The 23,284-nt window shown below is 39.9% G+C and overlaps 1 protein-coding gene and 1 long non-coding RNA gene across 3 annotated transcripts in view; both read left to right on the forward strand.

The window, feature by feature from the left end:
• Positions 1-8,695, forward strand: part of C10H12orf42 (chromosome 10 C12orf42 homolog) — a 184,998-nt gene extending 176,303 nt beyond the window's left edge. For both annotated transcript variants that reach the window (XM_062201990.1, XM_062201991.1), the window contains one exon: positions 8,185-8,695. In XM_062201990.1, coding sequence (XP_062057974.1) covers positions 8,185-8,582 — 398 coding nt within the window. In that variant the 3' untranslated portion in view covers positions 8,583-8,695. The remainder of the gene's footprint in view (positions 1-8,184) is intronic.
• A 1,533-nt stretch (positions 8,696-10,228) lies between these two features.
• LOC133767567 (uncharacterized) overlaps positions 10,229-23,284 on the forward strand; it is a 38,417-nt gene continuing 25,361 nt past the window's right edge. Inside the window, exons 1-2 of the long non-coding RNA XR_009866892.1 lie at positions 10,229-10,309; positions 11,112-11,265. This is a non-coding gene — a long non-coding RNA (uncharacterized LOC133767567). The remainder of the gene's footprint in view (positions 10,310-11,111; positions 11,266-23,284) is intronic.

Consider the following 23,284-nt stretch of genomic DNA (forward strand, 5'->3'; position numbering starts at 1 on the left):
TTCAAAGGGAGTTGACTAACAGAAGGAAGGGAAGATTTGACTCAATATAAAGAGGTTTTATTTTGTTTGTTTTTTAAAGTAGAGAACATACTAGTTGGCCTAGAAGTGCTAAGGCAGGGACTGGGAAGCCTGCCAGGGCAGCAGAGTCCGAGATAACTTCCTTTCTGGGAGGCTGGACCTGATGACAGGAAGCAGGTGATGCTGTTTGCCCAACAAGTTTCATTTTGTAGAAGGTGATTGGCTAAACTCTGACTGCGCATCCTCGATTTTGGCCATTGGAACTGTTATTTTCCCACGGTTTATGTGCAGAGTCTGAGCCCGATATTCTGGAGCCCTTCATTGTGACTGCAGTTCTCTGAGCATTCGTATGTTAACTGCAGTTCCAAATTCGAGAATAAACTGAGGTTCTTGGGTATTGAGCACTTACTATGGACCCGATGGTTAACATTTCATCATGTTCTCACCCAGAGGGCTCACTAGTTTCCTTCTTCACTTTCTTCAACTCTTTATGGAAATGTCACCTCCTTGGTCTTTCCTACTCTCCTGAGATTTCATTCCAGATGTCACGTATAAATTTGTTCATTTGCTTATTAGTCTACTTTCCCCTCCTTTTCCCACCCTCTCCCCCTCCCCAACAACTAGGTTGTAAGTTCTGTGACTGCAGGGATATTGTCTGTCGTACTCCCTTCCATATCCTCAGTGTCTCCTTCCATTTGCATCAAGATTCATTTTCAATTCTCTTTATATACAGAAGATCAATTTAGTATAAAGATTTCAACAGTTTGCACCCACATAGAAACACAAAGTGAAACATACTGTTTGAGTACTAGCTATAGCATTAAATCAAAATGTACAGCACATTAAGGACAGAGATCCCACATGAGGAGCAAGTGCACAGTGGTTCCTGTTGTTGACCCAACAAATTGACACTCTAGTTTATGGCGCCAGTAACCATCCTAGGCTGTCGTCATGAGTTGCCAAGGCTATGGAAGCCTTCCAACTTCGCCGACTCTGATCATATTTAGACAAGGTCATAAAAGACAGAGTGAGGATAGTAACCAATGATCCTAAGAGTGGCATTGACCAGGTTTGAACAATTATACAGCATTAAGTGGGGAAGAGGACCATCAGTACACACAGGTTGGGAGTAGAGCCATTGGTGGTAGAGTAGAGGTTATGATTACAAAGGAATGAGGCCCAAGTACGCTAGACAGGGTCTAGAACAAAGGACAGAGTCATTATTAGAGGAGCTAAGAAAGGTGCTGTCTAATCTACAATTAAGTTTTCTGATTGAGAGGCAAATAGAACCTGATAGAAGGGGCTTGATAATAATCTGGTGGGCTTTAGGCCTTGTGAGTTAAAGGGCCAGACCTATCTATCTCTTCACATGGGGTATATCCTAAGGGAGGTGTGAACCTCCTAGGGGAAGGCACTCTGTTGACTTTCATTACTTGGCTGGGCTGGGAGGAGAGCTGGCCAGGTAAAGGCAAGGGGCATCTCTAAGAAGAAATTTACAGTTCTGCCTGTAATGTTGCTGACCCTACTTGACCATCCCCTCAGCTGCAGTGGTCACTTTGGAAGTTGGGCTGAGTGAAGGGCTTTTCAGCTTAGAGCCAATAAGATCTGTGGCTCTGACCTGGGCATCCTTCGACTCCAGGGCAGGTCCATTTCCAGTGATCCAACTCTTGGCAGAGATGCCAGGGCTCTTCACAAGCTGACTTCTGCTGAGGCCCATGCTTACCACATTGAAAGCCAGTGGACTGGCCTGTTGGGTCTCCTTGAGGGCAGATCACTGTACAGATCAGCCATTAATAGGCCTGCCACCCATTGCTTCTGATGCCTAGCTTTTTTTTCCTCCTGGTTTGTGTTAAAGCAGACCAGAGGATGCAAGTCAAGGGAGTGCCCATGTCCCATCTCTAATCTTCGGTGGCCTGAACTACAAAGTCTATAGTCACAGGCATGTTCTGTAGTAGTTTTTCTAAGGTAGACAATGCCCATGAGGAAAATTATATTCTCACTTTAAAACTTTCTTTCCCTTTGGTCTGAAAGGGAGGTTTTTTCTACTTACTGTATACTTCACTGATGGTGAAGTGAATCTAGCTATGAGATTATTATTTAAGTTCTTATTTTGGCTATGCTATTACAGAAAAATGTTAGCCATCTCTTTTATAAGGTCTAAAGATTAAATTATGCGTCCTACAGATTCCTTCATAATAGAATTAGTTTCCTACCTTGAAGAGAATAGAGAAATGAAAGAACAAGTTGGGCTTAGAATAGAGAAATGAGGGAGCAAGTCCTAGATCGCTTGCTGACATTAGCAATATCACATGAATACTTAGCAAGCAGTTTCAACCATTAGATAACAACTTAAGAAAACATTTACCAGAAGGTCCAATGCCTTCTATAAATTTTAAGAATCATGTATTTGAAAACACCTCTTAAATATCTAACATGGTGTAGTTTGTTTAACCAGTAAACTTAAGCACAACCATATAAAATGTTTTTAGTTTCTTTCTACGAACAAGTTTAAAACATATGATACACAGATTCAGGTCACACAAATTAAAATGTATCTTTGATTGATTTTAGCAACTTAAATTTATGGACAATCTTATCCATAAGCCATTTAAAATAAAACTCTTAATAAAATTTCCCGATGTGGACATACAATATGTACACACATATAACATAGCATAATAGACCAATATAGCAATTTTAATAATAGCTTTTAAAATCTTTAACTCTTTTTGTAGATTGCCAATGGATTTGAATTGCTTTTTCTTTTTAGTAACCTCAGTTAACCATACTTTCTCTCAGTTGGTACTGTTAATACATTATTGGCTTCATCTGTTTACAGAGCCATCCCAAAGTACTGAATACAATAAAAGTGGCTGGAAAAAGTCCATAGGAACCTATAGGAGGACAGCTAAACACAGAACCAACAACGCTTTAGTTTTATGAGCAGCAAATCATATATAACTGTGGATGACAAAAGACTTTAAGTTGCCATGTTTAAAATTATAAACTCATCAACCAACAAGAGGCACTTGCTTTACTTCACAGTATTTTTGAAAGCACCTGTAGGATTTTACAAGTATTGAACCCTATTAGGCCTCTGGGGCTTTCTCATTAAGATAACTATCATGTCTAGTAACACAAGATCATTAGACTTTTTAATTCTCAAACATTTGTATTAATAGCATTTTCCATTATAGAAACTTAAAGTCTGGTACCACATCACATCTTGACAGTCCTTCTAATATAATCCAAATAGCCTGATTGGTTGGTGTCTCTATAAGATGAGAGACATAGGTCTTTCGATTTTTTCAGTTGGGCCCAAACTGGAAAAACCGAAGTCCAGGATTTACTGGAAATTTTAGAGTCCAGATTGTTTGAAACTTTGATTTTTTGAATTCCTGTCGAGATGCCAAGAAGGCTCAAAATCCAAAATATCTGGTTGAAATAAGATTCCTTAAAATCATGACATAACATAGACCAAATTTGATCATTATTACAAGGTGATTATTCAAATCTTTGAAAATAAGCACATATTTAAATAACCCATAGCTCTTAATAAAAATTCAGCTGTTTTTGAACAATTAGAATTTAACAGACATCAAGAGAACATAATAGATTACTTTAACACATTGCTTTAACAGAGCATCAGAGTTTAATTCTATGTCAAAGAGAAATTGAGCTTCCTGTGATCTTTTGCTATGAGGTTTCCTTCCTTTACCTTCTTTCATATTGGTGACCATGTTTCTGTGTTTCTGTGTGTAACACATCTTTAAGCATCTTTTGCAGGGCAGGATGTGTGGCAACAAATTCTTTCAGTTTCTGTTTGCTGTGAAAGGTCTTTATTTCACCTTCATTCACAAATGAGAGCTTTGCAGGATATAATATTCTGGGCTGGCAGTTTTTCTTTCTTAGTACCTGGGCTATGTCTTGCCATTCTCTCCTAGCTTGTAGGGTTTCTGATGAGAAGTCTGCTGTGAGTCTAATTGGAGATCCTCTAAGAGTAATCTGACATTTCTCTCTTGCACATTTTAGGATCTTTTCTTTATGTTTCACTGTGGTGAGTTTGATTACAACATGTCGTGGTGAGGATCTCTTTTGGTCATGTTTATTAGGGGTTCTATAAGCTTCCTGTACTAAGATGCCTCTGTCCTTCTCCAAACCTGGGAAATTTTCTGCTAGTATCTCACTGAAAATGCCTTCTAATCCTTTCTCCCTCTCCATGCCTTCAGGAACTCCTAGAACCCGAATGTTGGGTTTTTTAATAGTATCCTGTAGATTCCCGACAATATTTTTTAGATTTCTAATTTCTTCTTCTTTTCTTTGGTTTGCTTGTTTCCTTTCCTGTTCTCTGTCTTCTAAGTCTGATATTCTCTCTTCTGCTTCGCCCATTCTGTTTTTAAGGCTCTCTAATGTGTTTGTCATTTGATCTATTGAATGCTTCATTTCATTATGATTTCTCGTCACTATCACAGTTTCTTTTTCTACTAGTTGTTTCATTTCATTTTGATTCCTCCTTAATATTTCATTTTCACGAGAGAGATTTTCTATCTTGTCCATTAAGGATTTCTGTAGTTCAAGAATTTGTTTTTGAGAACTTCTTAATGTTCTTATCAATTTTTTGAGATCCGCTTCTTGCATTTCTTTGATCTCATCATCTTCATAATCTTGAATTGGGGTGTCTTTTTCATTTGGGGGCGTCCTAGTGTCTTCCTTGTTCTTGTTAGCTTGGTTTTTGCGTTTGTTGTTTGGCATGTTGGAGATATTTGGTTTCTTCACTGTGGTGTTTTTTCTTGTTACACTATGGCTCTATATTAAGTGGACTGTCTGCTTTCAGTGGAGCCTTAGAGGCTTGAGATGAGTGTGGCCTGAGAGCTGTGTTTGGTTCCTCAGGGTTGAGGGTGTGTCAAAGATGACACTCCCAGGTTAGGTGTGGTGAATCTCTCTTTCTTTCTTTTTTTTTGATTCAAAAGGGAAGTAATTCCACACAGCTGAACGTAATTGGAGGTAGTTAGCAGGCGAATGATATACCCACAGGAGCCAGAGATTTGAAGCTCTTTCCCAAGGACCACACAGGGAATCTCTGCTGCCCTCAGTGTGGGCTCCAATTCTCCTGCAGTCTCCCACTGGGTTGCCAAGTTAGATGCTAATCTCCTGTTATTTCACCCCTCCCCCCAGAGTCAGGTTTTTCTGCTAGGCTCAGGGCCGGTGCAGACCTGAGGTCGCCCTGCTTATGACGTATGTCCAAAATGGCGCCTGCTCTTTGTCTTGCTCGCCTTTGAGGGGTGAGCTGAGAGAGAGAAACTCGTGTCCGTATCGGTCACTTTTTTTTTTCCTCTCTCTCTTCTAGTTAGCCTGGTGAACTTTTCCCCACGGAGTTTCAAGCCTCGTTCCCTCTAGTCTCCTCTTTCCGCTTGCCCGCTGGTGTCTCGGGCTATTGTGGTTCGGCTCACCTCGCGTTCCAGCGCTGGTGTGTTGAGTCTGCCGCTGGTGTCCCGAACTTGGGCTCCCACGCTCTCCACGCAGGTCCACTGTGAATCACTAGTTCCAGAAGAGTTTCCTCTGCTGTTTCTTCCCCTACGCTTCCTTGACCTTGCAGTATCTCCACTTTTATTAACGTGTCTCTCCCCCGGACTAATAGTGTGCTCCCTTCCAATTCCGCCATCTTGCAGCTCTCCATTGCTGTATAGTATTCTATAGAGTACATATCCCATAATTTCTTTATCCCGTCTACTGTTGATGGGCATTTAGGTTGATTCCAGGTCTTAGCTATTGTGAATTGAGCTGCAATAAACATTAAGGTGCAGACAGCTTTTTTGTTTGCCAATTTAATTTCCTTTGGGTAAATTCCAAGGAGTGAGATGGTTGGGTTGAATGGTAGGGTTATATTCAGGTTTCTGAGGAATCTCCAGACAGACTTCCATAGTGACTTAACCAGTTTGCATTCCCACCAACAGTGGGTTAAAGTCCCTTTTTCCCCACATCCTCTCCAGCATCTGTTGTTGGTGGATTTCTGAAGTGAGCCACTCTCACCGGGGTGAGGTGAAACCTCATTGTGGTTTTGATTTGCATTTTCCCTTATTGCTAGTGATCTTGAACATTTTTTCATGTGTCTGTTGGCCATTTGGATTTCCTCTTTCGAAAAATGTCTCTTGAGGTCCTTGGCCCATCTCTTAAGTGGGTTGTTTGTTTTGTTGTTGTGGATTTTCTTGATTTCTTTGTAGATTCTGGTTATCAACCCTTTATCTGTTGCATAGTTTGCAAATATTTTTTCCCATTCTGTAGGTTGCCTCTTCACTTTCCTGACTGTTTCTTTTGCAGTACAGAAACTTCTCAATTTGATACAATCCCAGTTGTTAATTTTGGCTTTGACTGCCTGCACCTCCAGGGTCTTTTCCAGGACGTCTTTGGCGGTGCCAATATCTTGCAGGGTTTCTCCAGTATTCTCTAATAATTTGATGGTGTCGGGTCGTAGATTTAAGTCTTTAATCCATGTTGAGTGGATTTTTGTGTAAGGTGTAAAATAGGGGTCTTGCTTCATGCTTCTGCACATGGAAATCCAATTTTCCCAGCACAATTTATTGAATAGACTGTCCTTGTTCCAGGAATTGGTTTTAGATCCTTGATCAAATATAAGTTGGCTGTAGAGTTTTGGGTTGATTTCTGGTGTTTCTCTTCTGTTCCATTGGTCTATCCATCTGTTTCTGTATCAGTACCATGCTGTTTTGATTACAACTGCCTTGTAGTATGTCCTGAGATCTGGTATTATGATGCCTCTGGCTTTGTTTTTGTTGTACAAAATTGCTTTAGCTATTCGAGGTCTCCTGCGTCTCCATATGAATTTCAGGATCATTTTTTTCTAGATCTGAGAAGAATGTCTTTGTATACCCCTGTTTTGAGGAAATGATTTTTGCAGGAGAAATCAAATTCACTGATTTTTTTTCCCTGTTTGGCTTGGTTAAGTATATTGAGTGTGTGCAATGAAAGTTGTTCAATACATACCAGGCATAGAACAGTGTGTGATGAGCTAATTACTTAATTACTCAGGGATAGACTGTTTTTGATATCAACTATTAGTAAGGAACTGTGCATTTTAATTCTTTTACATGTTTTTTTTTTTCTTAATTTCACATGATCCTGTGTGTAGTTCCAAATATTCTATGCATCTACATGTTATACAAAACTTTAAACAACTTGTAGGGGGTCTAGCAATTAAGATAGCTGTTAAGATGCCTAGGTTCGATTTCCAGTCCTGGTTCTCAGTTCCATCTTCTTGCCTATGCAGACAGATGGTGACGGCTCAAGTCCTTGTGTCTCTGCTATTCATTTGGCAGACCTGGATTGAATCCCAGGCTCCCAGCTTTTGACCCAGCTCAGTCATTGTAGCCATTTGGAGGAGTAAACCAGTGGTTGAAAGCTGTCGCTGTCTCTTAAATAAAGTTTTAAAAAGTATAAAAACCTGTAGAAAATGATTTATAGCATGTAAATTATCAGTTGGCTCCTGAAGAATTATATTTTATTTTTGCTGTCAATGGGCAGAATTTCTCAAATAAAAACATCAATATTATATGTATCATGTATATATATGTATACATATATGTTTCATGTATGTATATATATATATGAAAATGCAAGTCTTGGCTGTATTGTAAAATTGACATATCTTTTACATGAAAAATGTATTTAATTTGGCATATTACCGGCTTGCAATGTCTGATAAAAGCCACGAAGTCATGCCTCTTGGTTTTTAAAATTTCATTTTATTTGAGATGGGGGAAGGGGGGGGGGGAGTAAGGAAGCATGTAGAGAGGCAGAAAAAGACAGCCAGGGTTTGTGTGTATGTGTGTTTGGGTGGTTCTTCCACGCCTGGTTCTCTCCCCAAATGCGTGCAGTAGCCAGGCCAGATGCCCAGACATCAAATCGGATCTCCGCTGTGCGAGGCAGGGACCCAGCTACCCCAGCCATCACCTGCTGCTTCCCAGGGTGCTCGTGAGCCGGAAGCTGGAAATGGAAGCAGAGCAGAGGAATGTATTTGTCCCTCTCGTGTATTACAGATGCTGACTTCTCAAACACCCACAGCTCAGGAGAGGCTTTGTATAGGACCCCAGTTGGGGCAGTGCGGCCTGTCGCGTCCACCGAGTGCCAATGCTGCCTTTCTCTGCCTTCCAGGGCCAGCTGCGAGACCTTTCACGGCCATCGGCCTCTGCGGGAACCACGGCCCCTTCGCCCAGCAGAGCGTCTGGCGGAGCTGCTCGGACCCGGAGCTGGAGGGGAGAGTGGCCGCCCCGGCGCACCGAAGCGCAGTCCGAGGGGGCGCGGTTGCCATGGCGCCGGAGACGCTCCCGAAGCATCCCCAGGCCGTGGAGGAGAGGCGGCCGAGGGCCGACTCCGCCCTCCGGGGCAACCTGGCAGGAGCGCCCCTTCTGCTGGCGGGCGCTTCCAGCCCTCTCCCCTCCAAGAGGTTAATCAAGGTTTGCTCCTCGGCACCCCCCCGCCCGTCCCGGCGTTTCCATACGGCTTGTTCACAGGCCCTTTGCAGGCCGGTGGTGAATGCTCAGCTCCATTGACCGCTGCGAGGGGATTGTTCGGCGAGAGCTGCCCATCCTCAAATCAATGCGGGCCCAGAACAAGAGAAAGGGCCTCAGATGTACTGGTTTCCACAGAACCATTGTTAGGCTTTTGTGAGGCATTTTTGAACCTAATAAATAATGTCAAAAGTCTCTATCGCATCCAAAAATGTTCCTTTGGAAGCATTCCTAATAGTAGTTTTGTTCTGCGGTGTCCTCCAGTGTTAGGAAGAATGCGAGCCTCGCCGCGGGAAGGGGCTGCCTCGCGTGCCACTTTGCAGGAGCCTCTCCCCCTCGGGCCCCGGGACACCTCCTGGGTTTTGCTTCCCCAGGTAAAGGGTTTCACTTGCCAGCTCCCGCTTCTTCTTCGGGGTAAGGATGTTTGCTAAGGGCCGTTCGAATTTCTAAACAGAGGTTGGGGAAACAGAGTGGAGCGCCTGTCATTTAATAGTGAACATGAAATTGGAGAATTCCTCACGTGCGGCCCGGGTAATTCTTCAGCCTGTTTGAAGGCTTTTATGTCCGAAACCTGAAGCTCTCGATCCTCGCTGGAGGCCCGTTTGAAACACTTGGGACTAAGTTTAATGTGAAAGAGATTCTGGATTTTCCGATTTGTAATAGAAAATACTGGAGCAGCTTAGAGAACGCATTATCAAACCAGTCGTTGCGGACGATATTTTGACTCTGCTTAACAGCTTAACGTAGCTGTTTTTCACTGTGATGTAATGTCGAAGCCAGCTTTATCCAGTGATTTTTATCAGATTTATATTTTTTCTTTTTAATATATATTTTTAATACTCAGTAACGGGAATCACTGTGACCAATACTTATACATCCACATGCAGTGTTGCACTCAAATTCCTAGCAATTTTCCTGCAGGATTGGAGTCATGATTTTATACATGCAGGTTTTAAAAACTTACTGCATTGGGCCGGCACCGCGGCTCACTAGGCTAATCCTCCGCCTTGCGGCGCCGGCACACCGGGTTCTAGTCCCGGTCGGGGCACCGATCCTGTCCCGGTTGCCCCTCTTCCAGGCCAGCTCTCTGCTGTGGCCAGGGAGTGCAGAGGAGGATGGCCCAAGTGCTTGGGCCCTGCACCCCATGGGAGACCAGGATAAGCACCTGGCTCCTGCCTTCGGATCAGCACGGTGGGCCGGCCACAGCGCGCCTACCGCGGCGGCTATTGGAGGGTGAACCAACGGCAAAAAGGAAGACCTTTCTCTCTGTCTCTCTCTCTCTCTCACTGTCCACTCTGCCTGTCAAAACAAAACAAAACAAACAAACAAAAAAAACACCTTACTGCATTGGAGGTGTTTTTTCCCCCTCTTTGGATAAAATTAAATATATATACCGTATATCATGACTGCACTTACGACCCCATGTGTCTCAAGTCCAAATGTAAGTCTCAGAGCTTTAATAGGAATGAAGTGTTGTCAGCAGTAAATGCCGACACTTTAGAATCTGCTCACTTCTTTGAAGACTAGTTAATTTCTTTGAATATTAACCATGACTAGTAGTAATGTATTTTAAAGAAAAGTGGTAATCCCAAACTGTAGCGCTTTCCTGGTTGCAGATTAATGTGAAAACAAGGTTTTTAGAATGTAATGTGCTGCTTTGAATTATTTCTCTGTGTGTTTTTATCATAAGAGAATGTGCAGATTGCCGTCAGTGATTTCTAAGACTCCTGAGGCTACCACAGTGTCTACTCCACAGATTCATGTGACCTGTAAGTTCAACTTAATGCCATTTGGTTGGGTAGAAATGTGTGGGCAAATTCATTGATTTTATGTAGAATTTTCAGTTTGGGATGTTTTAATTTGCTTTTTAATTATGAGTTAGTGAAGATAGTTTTTTCAGGTCAATTACTTTAAGTGAATCTAAAACAACTGAAAGTTTCTAACGGTCAGTTCCAAGAGTAGAATATCTATTTGATAGAGTAAGTGAATTTTCTCAGTCCATAAGTGTAAATCAGTGAATTTTCTAAAAAGATGCAATACAGACAGAGCAATTCTATTCAGAATTGAGAAAAGGGATTCAGGCAAGAGATGTAAAATATGCAATCGATCATATTCTAAAGCAGTTTCCCATCGTACATTCCATGGAAGCTAGTACTAGAATGATGCTTTGTGAAATTGAGAGTCTGTAGATAAATATTTCTGAATGATGTGGCACACCGTGCTCTCTGTTAGCAAATTGTAGGACATATTAGGTCCCTGAGAAATCTCACAATTAAAAAAAAAAAAAAACTCTGATAAATGCTGTTTAACCCAATGGTTGCCAACTTTGGTTACTCAGAGAACACTGATGTTTGTGTGTACACATATATGCATTTTATAAATATACATCTAATGTTTTATGGCACTTGCATCCTATGGAACAAACTTGAAAAAACACTACTCAATACTGTATTCTAAACATACCAAATCCAAGTAGACCAGACTAGGAGGATTGACAGTAAGGATTTCTTTTAAAATAATTTAAGTGGAGGTGTGTAACAAGCTGTCTCCGCTTATTTTCTCTTATTTTAGGTGTACATGTTGGGAGAAAATTAGGTGGTCCAGGCCTGAGCGTGGGAAGATAGGGATGAATGAGGAGCATCTCCACCTGGTCATGGGCTTCCGACTAGTCATCTCTTGGAATGACATCTCCCTTTGCACTAGACTTGGACACAAATGCACCAAGGTCAGTGTGGTTAAATATTTCCCCATGCTGTTCATTCTGTGTGTGTGTGTGTGTGTTTATTTTATTTTATTTAAGGAATGCGACTTCATGCATTTAATATACACGGACTTGGGAACATGAGGAATCTTTCCCCCCAACCTCCCTCCCACCCATACTCCTGCCCTTCCTTCTTTCTCTTCCCTCTTCCTTTCCAATTCTTATTTTTTACAGAGATCAATTTTCAGATAATTTTTATATTCATAAAATTAATCCTACTCTAAGTAGAGAGTTCATCAGTTAGTATGAAGAAAAAAGAAAAAAAAATATTTTTCCTTGACAGTTAAGGCAAAGGCTGTTCAAAATCAATACATCTTAAAGTGGCAGTTTTGCTCCTATAGATTGCATTTTTGATACTCTTTAGTTACCACAGATCAGAGAGACCATATGGTATTTGTCTTTTTGTGACTGGCTTACTATACTAAGTATAATGGTTTCCAGTTGTATCCATTTTCTTGCAAATGAAAGGATTTCATTTTCTTTATCACTGTGTAGTACTCCATAGTGTATATATACCATACTTTCTTTATCCAGTCCTCAGTTGATGGACATCTGGGTTGATTCCATATCTTAGCTATTGTAAATTGTTCTGAGATGAGCATGAGGGTACAGAACACTCCTTAAACAGTGTTGAATTAAACAGCTATAATTGAAGGTGCTCAATTTTTGGAAATAACTAATATATGTTTATGTACAGCACAATGAGGCAGTGAGGACTTGATTGAGGTCCTAGGGCGTCAAGTAATTGTGTCATTTCTCAGTTAAAATTTGCTTTGATTTCTTCTGTTTAAAGTATATGACTTTACTTATGCATATTTACTACCATATACTCTGTGTCTTCTAAGAAGCAGAATATGCTACTTTATGAAAAATATTTTTCTCAAAGGTGCATTGGAAAATAGATATTGAATTAAAATATTGGTGCATTGAAGAGATTGAATATTTAAGACAATCTTTGTTGAACACTGTCTATAAAGCAAGGAATCCTTTTAAAAACATAAAATAAAAAATAACTATAGAAAGCTAACATTTATTGTGTAGTAGGAATTGTTATAAATGTTTAATTCACTTAATCCTCACAATGACTTCATGCAATAGATATTATTATCTCCATTTCATAGATAAGATAGCTTAATTTTTAATGATAATAAAAAACCATACACATATGTATAAGCCAGTTTAAAAGCATTATTATCATTACATAATAAAATTTTATCATACATACAAATTCACATTGTATATTATTAAAGGTAGTATATATACACACATATGAATATGGATGTTTGTATGTCACCAACACCTATAAAGCAGTTTTTATACCATGCTGTTGGTACATAAATGAGGTGAGCATAGAAATTTCATGTAAGTCCTGTTACCTCCTTATAACCTGGTGTAGAATGTGAAGTGATAATTGTGGGTTGACAACATACATGAATTTGAACTCTTTGAAGAGCAAAGCAGGATTAGAGATGATTATCACATAGTTCTTTTTGTATGAAACAACATCAGCCCTGTGAATGAAAGCTCAGAAAACAGGGGAAGGGAAGGCGGTTTTGAGGTTTATGAAAGATGGCAATGCTTTTCAAGTTTATTGGAGCTGACCAACATCAGACTAGTGAAAGGGGTGGGATATTGTAGTAGGAGCATTAAGGAAAGGCTATGGGCCGAAGCCAACCTAGACATGAGGAGCTAAGAATATGTTCCTGTGAGTGTGACCTGAACTCAGTGTCACTCCCAAGGTTTGGCTCCAGTTTCTTCACTGTTCAATTGGGATGAAGTATTTTGTTACTATCAAACTAAAGCTTTCTTAAAATTAAGAGTAATATACAAATGTAAGTCATTATTTTATGACCAATATCAACAACAATTAGTGCATATATTGTCTTTGGATAAATTGGGGACATTTAAGGGCTTGGAGATCCAACTACCTTACACTGACATTGAGAGGTATATCTAGTGACAATGCCATCGTGTTTTTTTGAGAAGTTTTCATTTCCTATGTTGTTTATCAGTTCTGTGATGTCAGCGGTATTACCCAGTGTGGAAGCTGAAACACAGAGAGGCAAAGCAATTTGGCCAAATGGTGATTGCGTCCATCACCCTTTGCTTACAGACATTACACTCCAATATCTTATACAAAGCAGATTCTATGTTTAAAAATGTACTATGTGCTTGATGGATTAATAAATTATTCCATTTAGAGACTCCAACTTGGAAAAGTTCAGTTCAGGTTACAGATGCCAGATGGCATCCTCCAAATGTGATCTTTCAGCCCAACTCTGTAAAACAATCTGAAACCACCCAGACAAAGAGAGAAATAAGGCAATGTTTTTTCAACTACAATTTTGATGCTGAGGTCTTGAAATAATATAGAGACTTAGGAAAGAGGTTGTTGTCAAGAAAGAGGTGACACTAAGAAAAATGCTGCAGAATGTTTAAGGTGTGTGGTATTTCTTTTGAATGGTCTAAGATCTTTGTGAAATATGATTCCTTGCATCAATGCTTTTCCATGATAATATTTGGCCATGTCTACTTTTTCTCTGTTAACGTTCCTTCTATGCCTCCCAACCCTGTGTGTTCCATTGTGTGAAATCAGATTTTTAAAGTCAGTGATATAGGATCAATCATGGAATGTTTATTGGATACTTACTGTCCTAGGTGACCATTGTGAGAGATTTGAGAAGTGTTATTCAACTCATCCACATTTGTCATATCTACCACATGTTAAGCCCTGGCCCTGGTGCTAGGGATATCAACTGAAAAAAGGCACAATCCCTCTCCTGGATAAGCTAGGAAATTTTAATTAAGTCAACCTAGTATGACTTAATTCTTCCACTCATCCATTCTGTAAAATTTATTGAATAACCATTATGTGCTGAAAGTTTTATATGGGGTATATGGCAGTGAAGATCTGTTTTGGATTATTTAAAATCTAGATGATGAGATATGAAATCATGGCAAAGTAATGTTCAGGTCTATAATCATTCATTAAAGTTCTGAAACACAAAATCAATCTCTGAAAACAAAGTTCATTTAGTGTCAGTTATGAGCCAACTGGAAGTGACCCCGTTGATAGTCCTTATTTATTGTAAACTAGGCCAATTTATGAGTATCTATTAATATATATATATATATTTTTTAACTTTTATTTAATGAATATAAATTTCCAGTATACAGCTTATGGATTACAATGGCTTCCCCTTCCCATAACTTCCCTCCCACCCGCAACCCTCCCCTCTCCCGCTCCCTCTCCCCTTCCATTCACATCAAGATTCATTTTCAATTCTATTTATATACAGAAGATCAATTTAGTATAAATACTTCAACAGTTTGCACCCACATAGAAACACAAAGTGAAACATACTGTTTGAGTACTAGTTATAGCATTAAATCCAAATGTACAGTACATCAAGGACAGAGATCCCACATCAGGAGCAAGCGCACAGTGGCTCCTGTTGTTGACCCAACAAATTGACACTCTAGTTTATGGCACCAGTAACCATCCTAGGCTGTCGTCATGAGTTGCCAAGGCTATGGAAGCCTTCCAAGTTCCCCGACTCTGATCATATTTAGACAAGGTCATAAAAGACAGGGTGAGGATAGTAACCAATGATCCTAAGAGTGGCCTTAACCAGGTCTGAACAATTATACAGCATTAAGTGGGGAAGAGGACCATCAGTACACACAGGTTGGGAGTAGAGCCATTGGTGGTAGAGTAGAGGTTATGATTACAAAGGAATGAGCCTCAAGTGCACTAGACAGGGTCTAGAACAAAGGACAGAGTCATTATTAGAGGAGCTAAGAAAGGTGCTGTCTAAGCTACAAGTAATTTTTCTGATTGAGAGGCAAATGGACACTATAAGCAACAATGAACTGATCAGCTCCTGTCCTGACTTTAGATGTACAATGTAATACTTTATCCTTTTTAGTATTTGTTGTTGTTGTTGTGGTTCTAGTACTATTGGTTGAACTCAGTAATTAACACACAATTATTCTTAGGTGTTTAAATTTTAACTGAAAAGTGATCCCTGTTAAATCTAAGAGTGGAAAAAGAGAGGGAGGAGATGAAGAGCTATGGGTTATTTAACTATGTGCTTATTTTCAAAGACTTGAATAATCACCTTGTAACAATGATCAGATTTGGTCTATATTATGTCATGATTTTAAGGAGTCTTATTTCAACCAGATATTTTGGATTTTGATATTGGTCTATTATGCTATGTTATATGTGCGTACATATTGTATGTCCACATGGGGAAATTTTATTAAGAGTTTTATTTTAAATGGCTTTTAGATAAGATTGTCCATAAATTTAAGCTGCTAAAATCAATCAAAGATACATTTTAATTTGTATGACCTGAATCAGTGTATCATATGTTTTAAACTTGTTGGTAGAAAGAAACTAAAAACATTTTATATGGTTGTGCTTAAGTTTACTGGTTAAACAAACTACACCATGTTAGATATTTAAGACGTGTTTTCAAATACATGATTCTTAAAATTTATAGAAGGCATTGGACCTTCCGGTAAATGTTTTATTAAGTTCTTATCTAAGGGTTGAAACGGTTTGCTAAGTATTCATGTAATATTGCTATTGTCAGCAAGTGATCTAGGACTTGCTCCCTCATTTCTCTATTCTAAGCCCAACTTGTTCTTTCACTTCTCTCTTCTCTTCAAGGTAGGAAACTAATTCTATTATGAAGGAATCTGTGGGACGCACAATTTAATCTTTAGACCTTATAAGAGATGGCTGACATTTTTCTGTAATAGCATAGCCAAAATAAGAACTTAACTAATAATCTCATAGCTAGATTCACATCGCCATCAGCGAAGTATACAGTAAGTAGAAAAAAAAAACCTCCCTTTCAGACCAAAGGGAAAAAAAGTTTTAAAGTGAGAATATAATTTTCCTCATGGGCATTGTCTACCTTAGAAAAACTACTACAGAACATGCCTGTGACTATAGACTTGTAGTTCAGGCCACCGAAGATTAGAGATGGGACACGGGCACTCCCTTGACTTGCATCCTCTGGTCTGCTTTAACACAAACCAGGAGGAAAAGAAAGCTAGGCATCAGAAGCAATGGGTGGCAGGCCTATTAATGGCTGATCTGTGCAGTGATCTGCCCTCAAGGAGACCCAACAGGCCAGTCCACTGCAGTGGCTTTCAATGTGGTAAGCCTGGGCTTCAGCAGAAGTCAGCTTGTGAAGAGCCCTGGCAGCTCTGCCAAGAGTTGGATCACTGGAAATGGACCTGCCCTGGAGTCGAAGGATGCCCAGGTCAGAGCCACAGATCTTATTGGCTCCAAGCTGAAAAGCCCTTCACTCAGCCCAACTTCAAAGTGACACTGCAGCTGAGGGGATGGTCAAGTAGGGTCAGCAACATTGCAGGCAGAACTGTAAATTTCTTGTTAGAGATGCCACCTGCCTTTACCTGGCCAGCTCTCCTCCCAGGCCAGCCAAGTAATGAAAGTCAACAGAGTGCCTTCCCCTAGGAGGTTCACACCTCCCTTAGGATATACCCCATGTGAAGAGATAGATAGGTCTGGGCCTCTTCACTTACAAGGCCTAAAACCCAACAGATTATTATCAAGCCCCTTCTATCAGGTTCTATTTGCCTCTCAATCAGAAAAATTACTTGTAGCTTAGAGTATCTATTAATATATTTTATAGGGAATGCTACCAGAGATCCCCATAAAGGTAGCCTTAAATAATACATGACTATATACCATTACATATTGTTTATGGGCCATAATCTACAAAAATTTGTAAATTCCCAACTAAACTACATCAGAGGGTTTTAGGAAAAAAATTTGAAGTTGTATAACACATAAGCGAGGTGAAAGTGTAGAGGAGACAGAGTCCAATTTGAGTCCTGGTAATCACAGAGGGCTTTCAGTGACAGAATTTGAACTTGACTTTGGAGAATGGATAAAGTAGTAGGTAGAATAGGGAATACCAACTAAGAGCCAATCAACTTTCGTGAAGCCTGAAATGTATACAGTTTTATGGAGCCTCTTTAAGGAAAAGGGCCCTGAAATTGCCTGTGGCAGATGAGGTCTCTGAAGTGTCAATCCCATTGGTTTTTCTTTCTTTCTTTTTTAAGGATTTATTTATTTATTTATTTGAGAGGCAATGTTACAGAGAGAGGGAGAGACAGAGAGAGAGGTCTTCCATCCACTAGTTCACTCCCCCAATGGCTATAATGGCCAGAGCTGGGCCAATCTGAAGTCAGGAGCCAGGAGCATCTTCTAGACCTCCCATGTGGGTACAGGGGCCTAAGCACTTGGACTGTGTTCCACTGCTTTCCCAGGCCATTATCAGGGAACTGGATCAGAAGTGGAGCAACTGGGATTCAAACCGACACCCATATGGGATGCTGGCACCACATGTGGAGGCTCAACCTACTGTGCCACAGCACCAGCCCTCCATTGGTTTTTAGTAAATCCATTTTTAAAAAAGGATAAAGAAATGTATAATTTATTTCATTTAGTGAAATACATCTGCATATTTATAAACACATATGTTGATACTGAGGAGGAGAAGAGGAGAAAAAAGTAGAATTCATGTGGGGGAGGGAAGTGAACCTTACTCATTTTATCTTTGAATTGCTTGAGATTTTGAATGTTTATAACCAAAACATACCATCTTTTTCATATAGGCATAGTATGAATTACCTTTGGAAAATAGTCCAAAGACTTTGTAGAAAATGAACCCAACTGTGAGTACATTTTACAGTCAATGGTCTTTTTCATTTTTCTCTGTTTCACTCTGTAGCTATTCAATTGCTACAGACTTGACATGGTGTGGGCACTGTGCTGTGGTATTAAGCCACTGATTAGGATGTCCACATCCTGTGTTAGAGTGCTTAGATTCAAGTGCTGGCTCCACTTCATATCCAGCTTCCTACCAGTGCACTCCCTGGGAGGCAGTAGGTGATGGCTCAAGTGTCTGGGTCTCTGCTACACAGAGGATTGTGTTCCCGGCTCCTGGCTTTTGTTTGGCCCATCCTGGGCTATTGGCAGGTATTTGGAGAATAAATCACTGTATAAAAGATTCTCTCTCTCTCTCTCTCTCTCTCTCTCTCTCTAATTCTCTCTCTCTTTCACCTCCACCCCCCCCCCCGACACGTGCACACATACACATACTGCTTTCAGAGAAAAAATAAAATTTAGAGACACCAATAAATACTCTATGTAGTTAAATCGCAAACTCTTCAAAGAAAAGAAAAAAAAATTCCTTCATTTCATTTTGAAATTTACCTTTTTAAATAGACTATTTGACAGGTATTTTGCCTTTTGACTTCAGGGGCATAAAATTGATTTTTAAAATATTTTTAGTGGTGGGCATTTGTCCCAGCAGTTAAGACACTGGCTAGAAGGCCCACATCCCATAGCAGAGTGCCTGGGTTTGCATCCCAGCTCCACTCCTGTTTCTGACTTCTACTAATGCACATCCTGGGAGGCAGCAGATAACTTTAGTAGCTGAGTCCCTGACACCCAAGTGAGAGACCTGGATTCAATTCCTAGCTCACAGTTTCAGCCTGGCCCTGGCTGTTGTGAGCATTTGAGAAATGAACTAGCAAATGGATGACCTCTCTCTCTCTCTCTCTGCTTCTCAAGTAAATTTTAAAAATAAAATAAAAACAAAATATTTTAAAATATGAATACTTCAGAATTAAGATGGAAATTTCCATCTTCCTATTAGGATGCATAACAATACTGTTTTCCAAAGTTTTTCCCAAGGTGCACACAGCATTTGTATTTCATCAGAAAAATTATACTGGTGGTCATTGCTTATTGAGCACTTACTGTGTGCTGAGCGCTTTTCTGACTTCTTTATTGCAGTAGCCCTACTCCTTCTCTCTCCCACCCCTTATTTCCTGTTTGAGTTTTTATTCTGTTTTTGCCAAACAAGTTTGACCATCAGTCTTGCTTGATTACTTTTATTTATTTTAGCTGTTTTGCTGAGATATATTCACATACCATAGAAATCACCCATTTAAAATGTACAACTCCCTGGATTTTAGGGTATTCACAGATATGTGCAACTATCACCACAGTCTGTCTTGCAGCACTTTCATTTGCTAAATACAAACCCTGTACCATTTAGCTGTAACCTTGTTCTACTCCCCATCCTCTGGGTCTAAGAAACCACTAATCTACTCTCATCTGTATAGATTTCCTTATTCTGTACATTTATGAATGTAATAATATATTAATGAATAACTGGAATCATATAATACATGATGTTTGGCAAATGATCTTTTCACTTATAATTTAAAAATATTTATTTTTATCTATTTGAAAGGCAAATAGGCAGAGAAAAACAGAGAGTGAGACACACACAGAGAATATATTAATATATATTCTTAATATATTTATTAAGTCCTGGAAAGGACTTAGCACACAGCCCAGTACATAATCATTTATAGTAGTTGGAATCCTTTCCTCACAAGGAAAAGAAAATCTGATGGGTAGTGGCCTAAATCGTTCACATAGTTATTGTTCAGTTAACAAGAGGCATGGAGTAAGCTGCCCAACTACCTACTGAGCTACTGAGGTGGCATTTCTCGAATTCTCTTGACCTCCCTTTTGCAGTGGAAAAATGTCTGTCGCTGCTCCAGTCAAGGATTTCACAAGCACCTGCTATTTGACAGGAATGGCTAGATCTTTCTTGAGAAACCCAACAGAATGCTATGCTCCACTTGCTGGAAACAGATCTCAAAAACATCTCTAGTACAATCAGTGGCTGAGAGAATTGTAATTGTTGCAACTGACTTACCTAATCAATTTGCCTTCTTTTAAGCTGGGTCTAGCCCTTAGAATAGGATCCCGCTCTGTCAGTAAGGCTAAAACAAGGTGAATAGATATTGGTTAAGAGTATCTTTTTTTTTTTTTTTTTTTTTTGACAGGCAGAGTGGACAGTGAGAGAGAGAGAGACAGAGAGAAAGGTCTTCCTTTGCCATTGGTTCACCCTCCAATGGCCTCCGTGGCTGGCGCGCTGCGGCCAGCACACCGTGCTGATCCGAAGGCAGGAGCCAGGTGCTTCTCCTGGTCTCCCATGGGGTGCAGGGCCCAAGCACTTGGGCCATCCTCCACTGCACTCCCTGGCCACAGCAAAGAGCTGGCCTGGAAGAGGGGCAACCGGGACAGAATCCAGTGCCCCGACCGGGACTAGAACCCAGTGTGCCGGCGCCACAAGGCAGAGGATTAGCCTATTGAGCCGCGGTGCCGGCTGGGTTAAGAGTATCTTGGGACAGAGTTGGTCATTCCTATGATTGTGAGTAGTAAGAGTGTGATGTTATGCTAAACTCTAAGAGCAATATTCAGGGTATAATGGAAAACAAAGCAGACAGCCCAAGGTCATACTGTCACCCAAAGGCATAAGTAAAACTGGAATCCACTTCTTTCTAACTTCAAAGTATATATCCTTTCCAGTATGATACCTTGTTATTCAACAGCAAGTACAATAGAATACAAATGATTGTTTAATTATAGGGATAAATCCATTGACAAAATAGTTACAAAAAATAATTATTCAAAAAAATTATCAAGCAAATTTGCTCAGACTGCAACTCTGACAAATCATTTGGAAAGTTGCATGTTGAATTTGATAAGTAAAATTGCATGTGTAAAATCTGTTTTCAACATGACAGTAACTCTAATTAGTTAAAATAAATTATAATTTCTTCATTGGTAAAAATCTTTTTAGTTCCCAAAAAATCTGACACAAAGAAGTAGAGATAAATTTATTCATATGTAACTGAAAATGCTACTCTGTGAGAGTAGGAATTTTTGCCTCCTGTTTTTAATGCTAAATTCCAGTACCTAGAATAATGATAAACACATAGTATATGTTAAATAAATGCTAGATGAATAAATATGAATAAACGTGTGAATAATGAGTATTTTCAGAGGAAGTGTTATGGTACAATAGGACTTATCCTCCCAAAACTCATGCGGATGTTTGTCTTAATGTTAGTGGTTGATGGTTTAAGGGTGGAGACTTGATCTAACTGTGGCAATTAGGAGGTTGACTGGTGGGAGCTCTTTAGGTCACCAGGGGCATGCCTTCAGAGGGTGATTCTTGCAAGAGACGTGATTACTATTTGAGTTCAAGCTTGGCCTAGGTTCTCTGTCTTGGCTCACCGTGTGATCACGCCTCTGCATCCGCCATGACAAGCCTCCACAGACTCTGGGGCCACTCTGCCCTGAACTGCAACCCCAAAACTCCTGACTTTGCCCTGGCCCAGCCCAGGTCATGGTGGCCATTTGGGGAGTCAATCAATAGATAGAAGACCTCTTTCTCTCTGCCTCTTCCTCTCTCTCTGTAACTCTTTCAAATGAATAAATAAATCTTTGAAAATAATAATAAAATACATATTTCAACTGCTAGGTATATTTGTCCCCTTTTCCTAAGTCCACCATAAAGATAAAATAGAAATAGATCACAGAATGTGAAAGTGTATTGGAACAAATTGAGGTATCCTAGAGACTGGTAAGAATGAAGGGTGGGCATGAGTAAATGGAAGTAGACCACAGAAGAATGTTGTGATAGCTAGAGCACAGGGAAGTTTATAAATCTGGAGAAAGCTTAGCATCATGGAAGATCAGGTTCTGGAAGTCTTCACACATGCAATAGATGGGAGATATGTGATTTGTGAAATACTTCTCAACATAAATGTATAAAACTGTGTTCATTTTTGGATCTTAAAGTGAGAAAATTAACTTGTATATCAGAAAAGGACAAGGCACAGCAGCACAGCAGCTGAAGTAGAAGCCAGAGCTAAACATCTAATATAGATAACGCTAGTAGGTATAGAGACCCTCCTTGTGTCAGTGGTACTAAAACCTTAATATCCACAGTTGTGTTTAATTCTCACAATCACCAGTTGGGTTAGAGACAGTGATTTTCAACTTCATTCAGTGTATGAGGAAACAAGTTCATAGAGTATCATCTAAATGAAACAGAGTTGATCAGAGTTACATTCAACTATATGTATTAAAGCCAGATTTCTGTGACTTAACCAAATATGAGTTTAATGAGCACAGCAATCAGTGCCAATACAAAAGCTTAGAAAGTCATTGAAGACACAGTTTCCTCCTAGCTTCTAACTGTACTGTCTCTAGCACATGTCTGTTTACCTCATGGTCAGGAGATGGCTGCTCTACCTCCAGCCATTGCATTTGTCATGCAGGCAGAAAGAAGGGGAAAATCAAAGAATACGGTATATATTAGCTGAATCTATTTCTTTTGATGTGGAAAATGATACCCCTTTCAAAACAGTCCTATTTACATACAGCTGACCAAAATAAATTAACAGTTAATTTAATTAAGGAAGCAGGGAGATAAGAATATTTTTGCCTGGAACATTATTGCTTTAAATAAAACTGGTATGGTGTTAGAAAGAAGGAGAGAATAGTTACTGGGTCAACAAACAGTTGTGACTGTCATGATGGCTACTGGAGGCCAAAGCTCAATAAATAAATGTTCTTATAGTCACCATTCCAGTACTAAATTTGGAAATTCTAAACTTCTTCTATATCCCCCATAAAAAGGGTTCAAGACCAATTTGTCACTCCAGTGATAGTTTTTGTTAAACTGCTGCTTCTGAAATCCCAGCCCTGGAGCAAAGAGGAAGGAAGACTGAACAGTGCCCCCGCTCTTGAATCACAACTCGCCTCCCTTACCCTTTTACAATGCAGTAAATGACCATCAAGCCTTCTGCTCCCCGATGACCAAACACCGAAAATAATTTTCTTTGAGAAGACTTTGTTCAACCTAATTTGTGAGTAAAATTTCCTAAGGGCAGCAGCGAAAGGCCGAAGATAATGAGGAAGTCTTCAAACTCAGAGGAACTGATGAGATCTGCTCTCTTAAGTTACCACACACCATTAATCAATTGTTACTAGGCAGAGGCACGGATCCCAGATAGAGGTCAATGGATCACATGACCCAAAGCACTCCAAATCCCCAGTGTC

The sequence above is a fragment of the Lepus europaeus genome, chromosome 10 (assembly GCF_033115175.1).
Source record: "Lepus europaeus isolate LE1 chromosome 10, mLepTim1.pri, whole genome shotgun sequence".
In the NCBI taxonomy this organism is placed as follows: domain Eukaryota; kingdom Metazoa; phylum Chordata; class Mammalia; order Lagomorpha; family Leporidae; genus Lepus; species Lepus europaeus.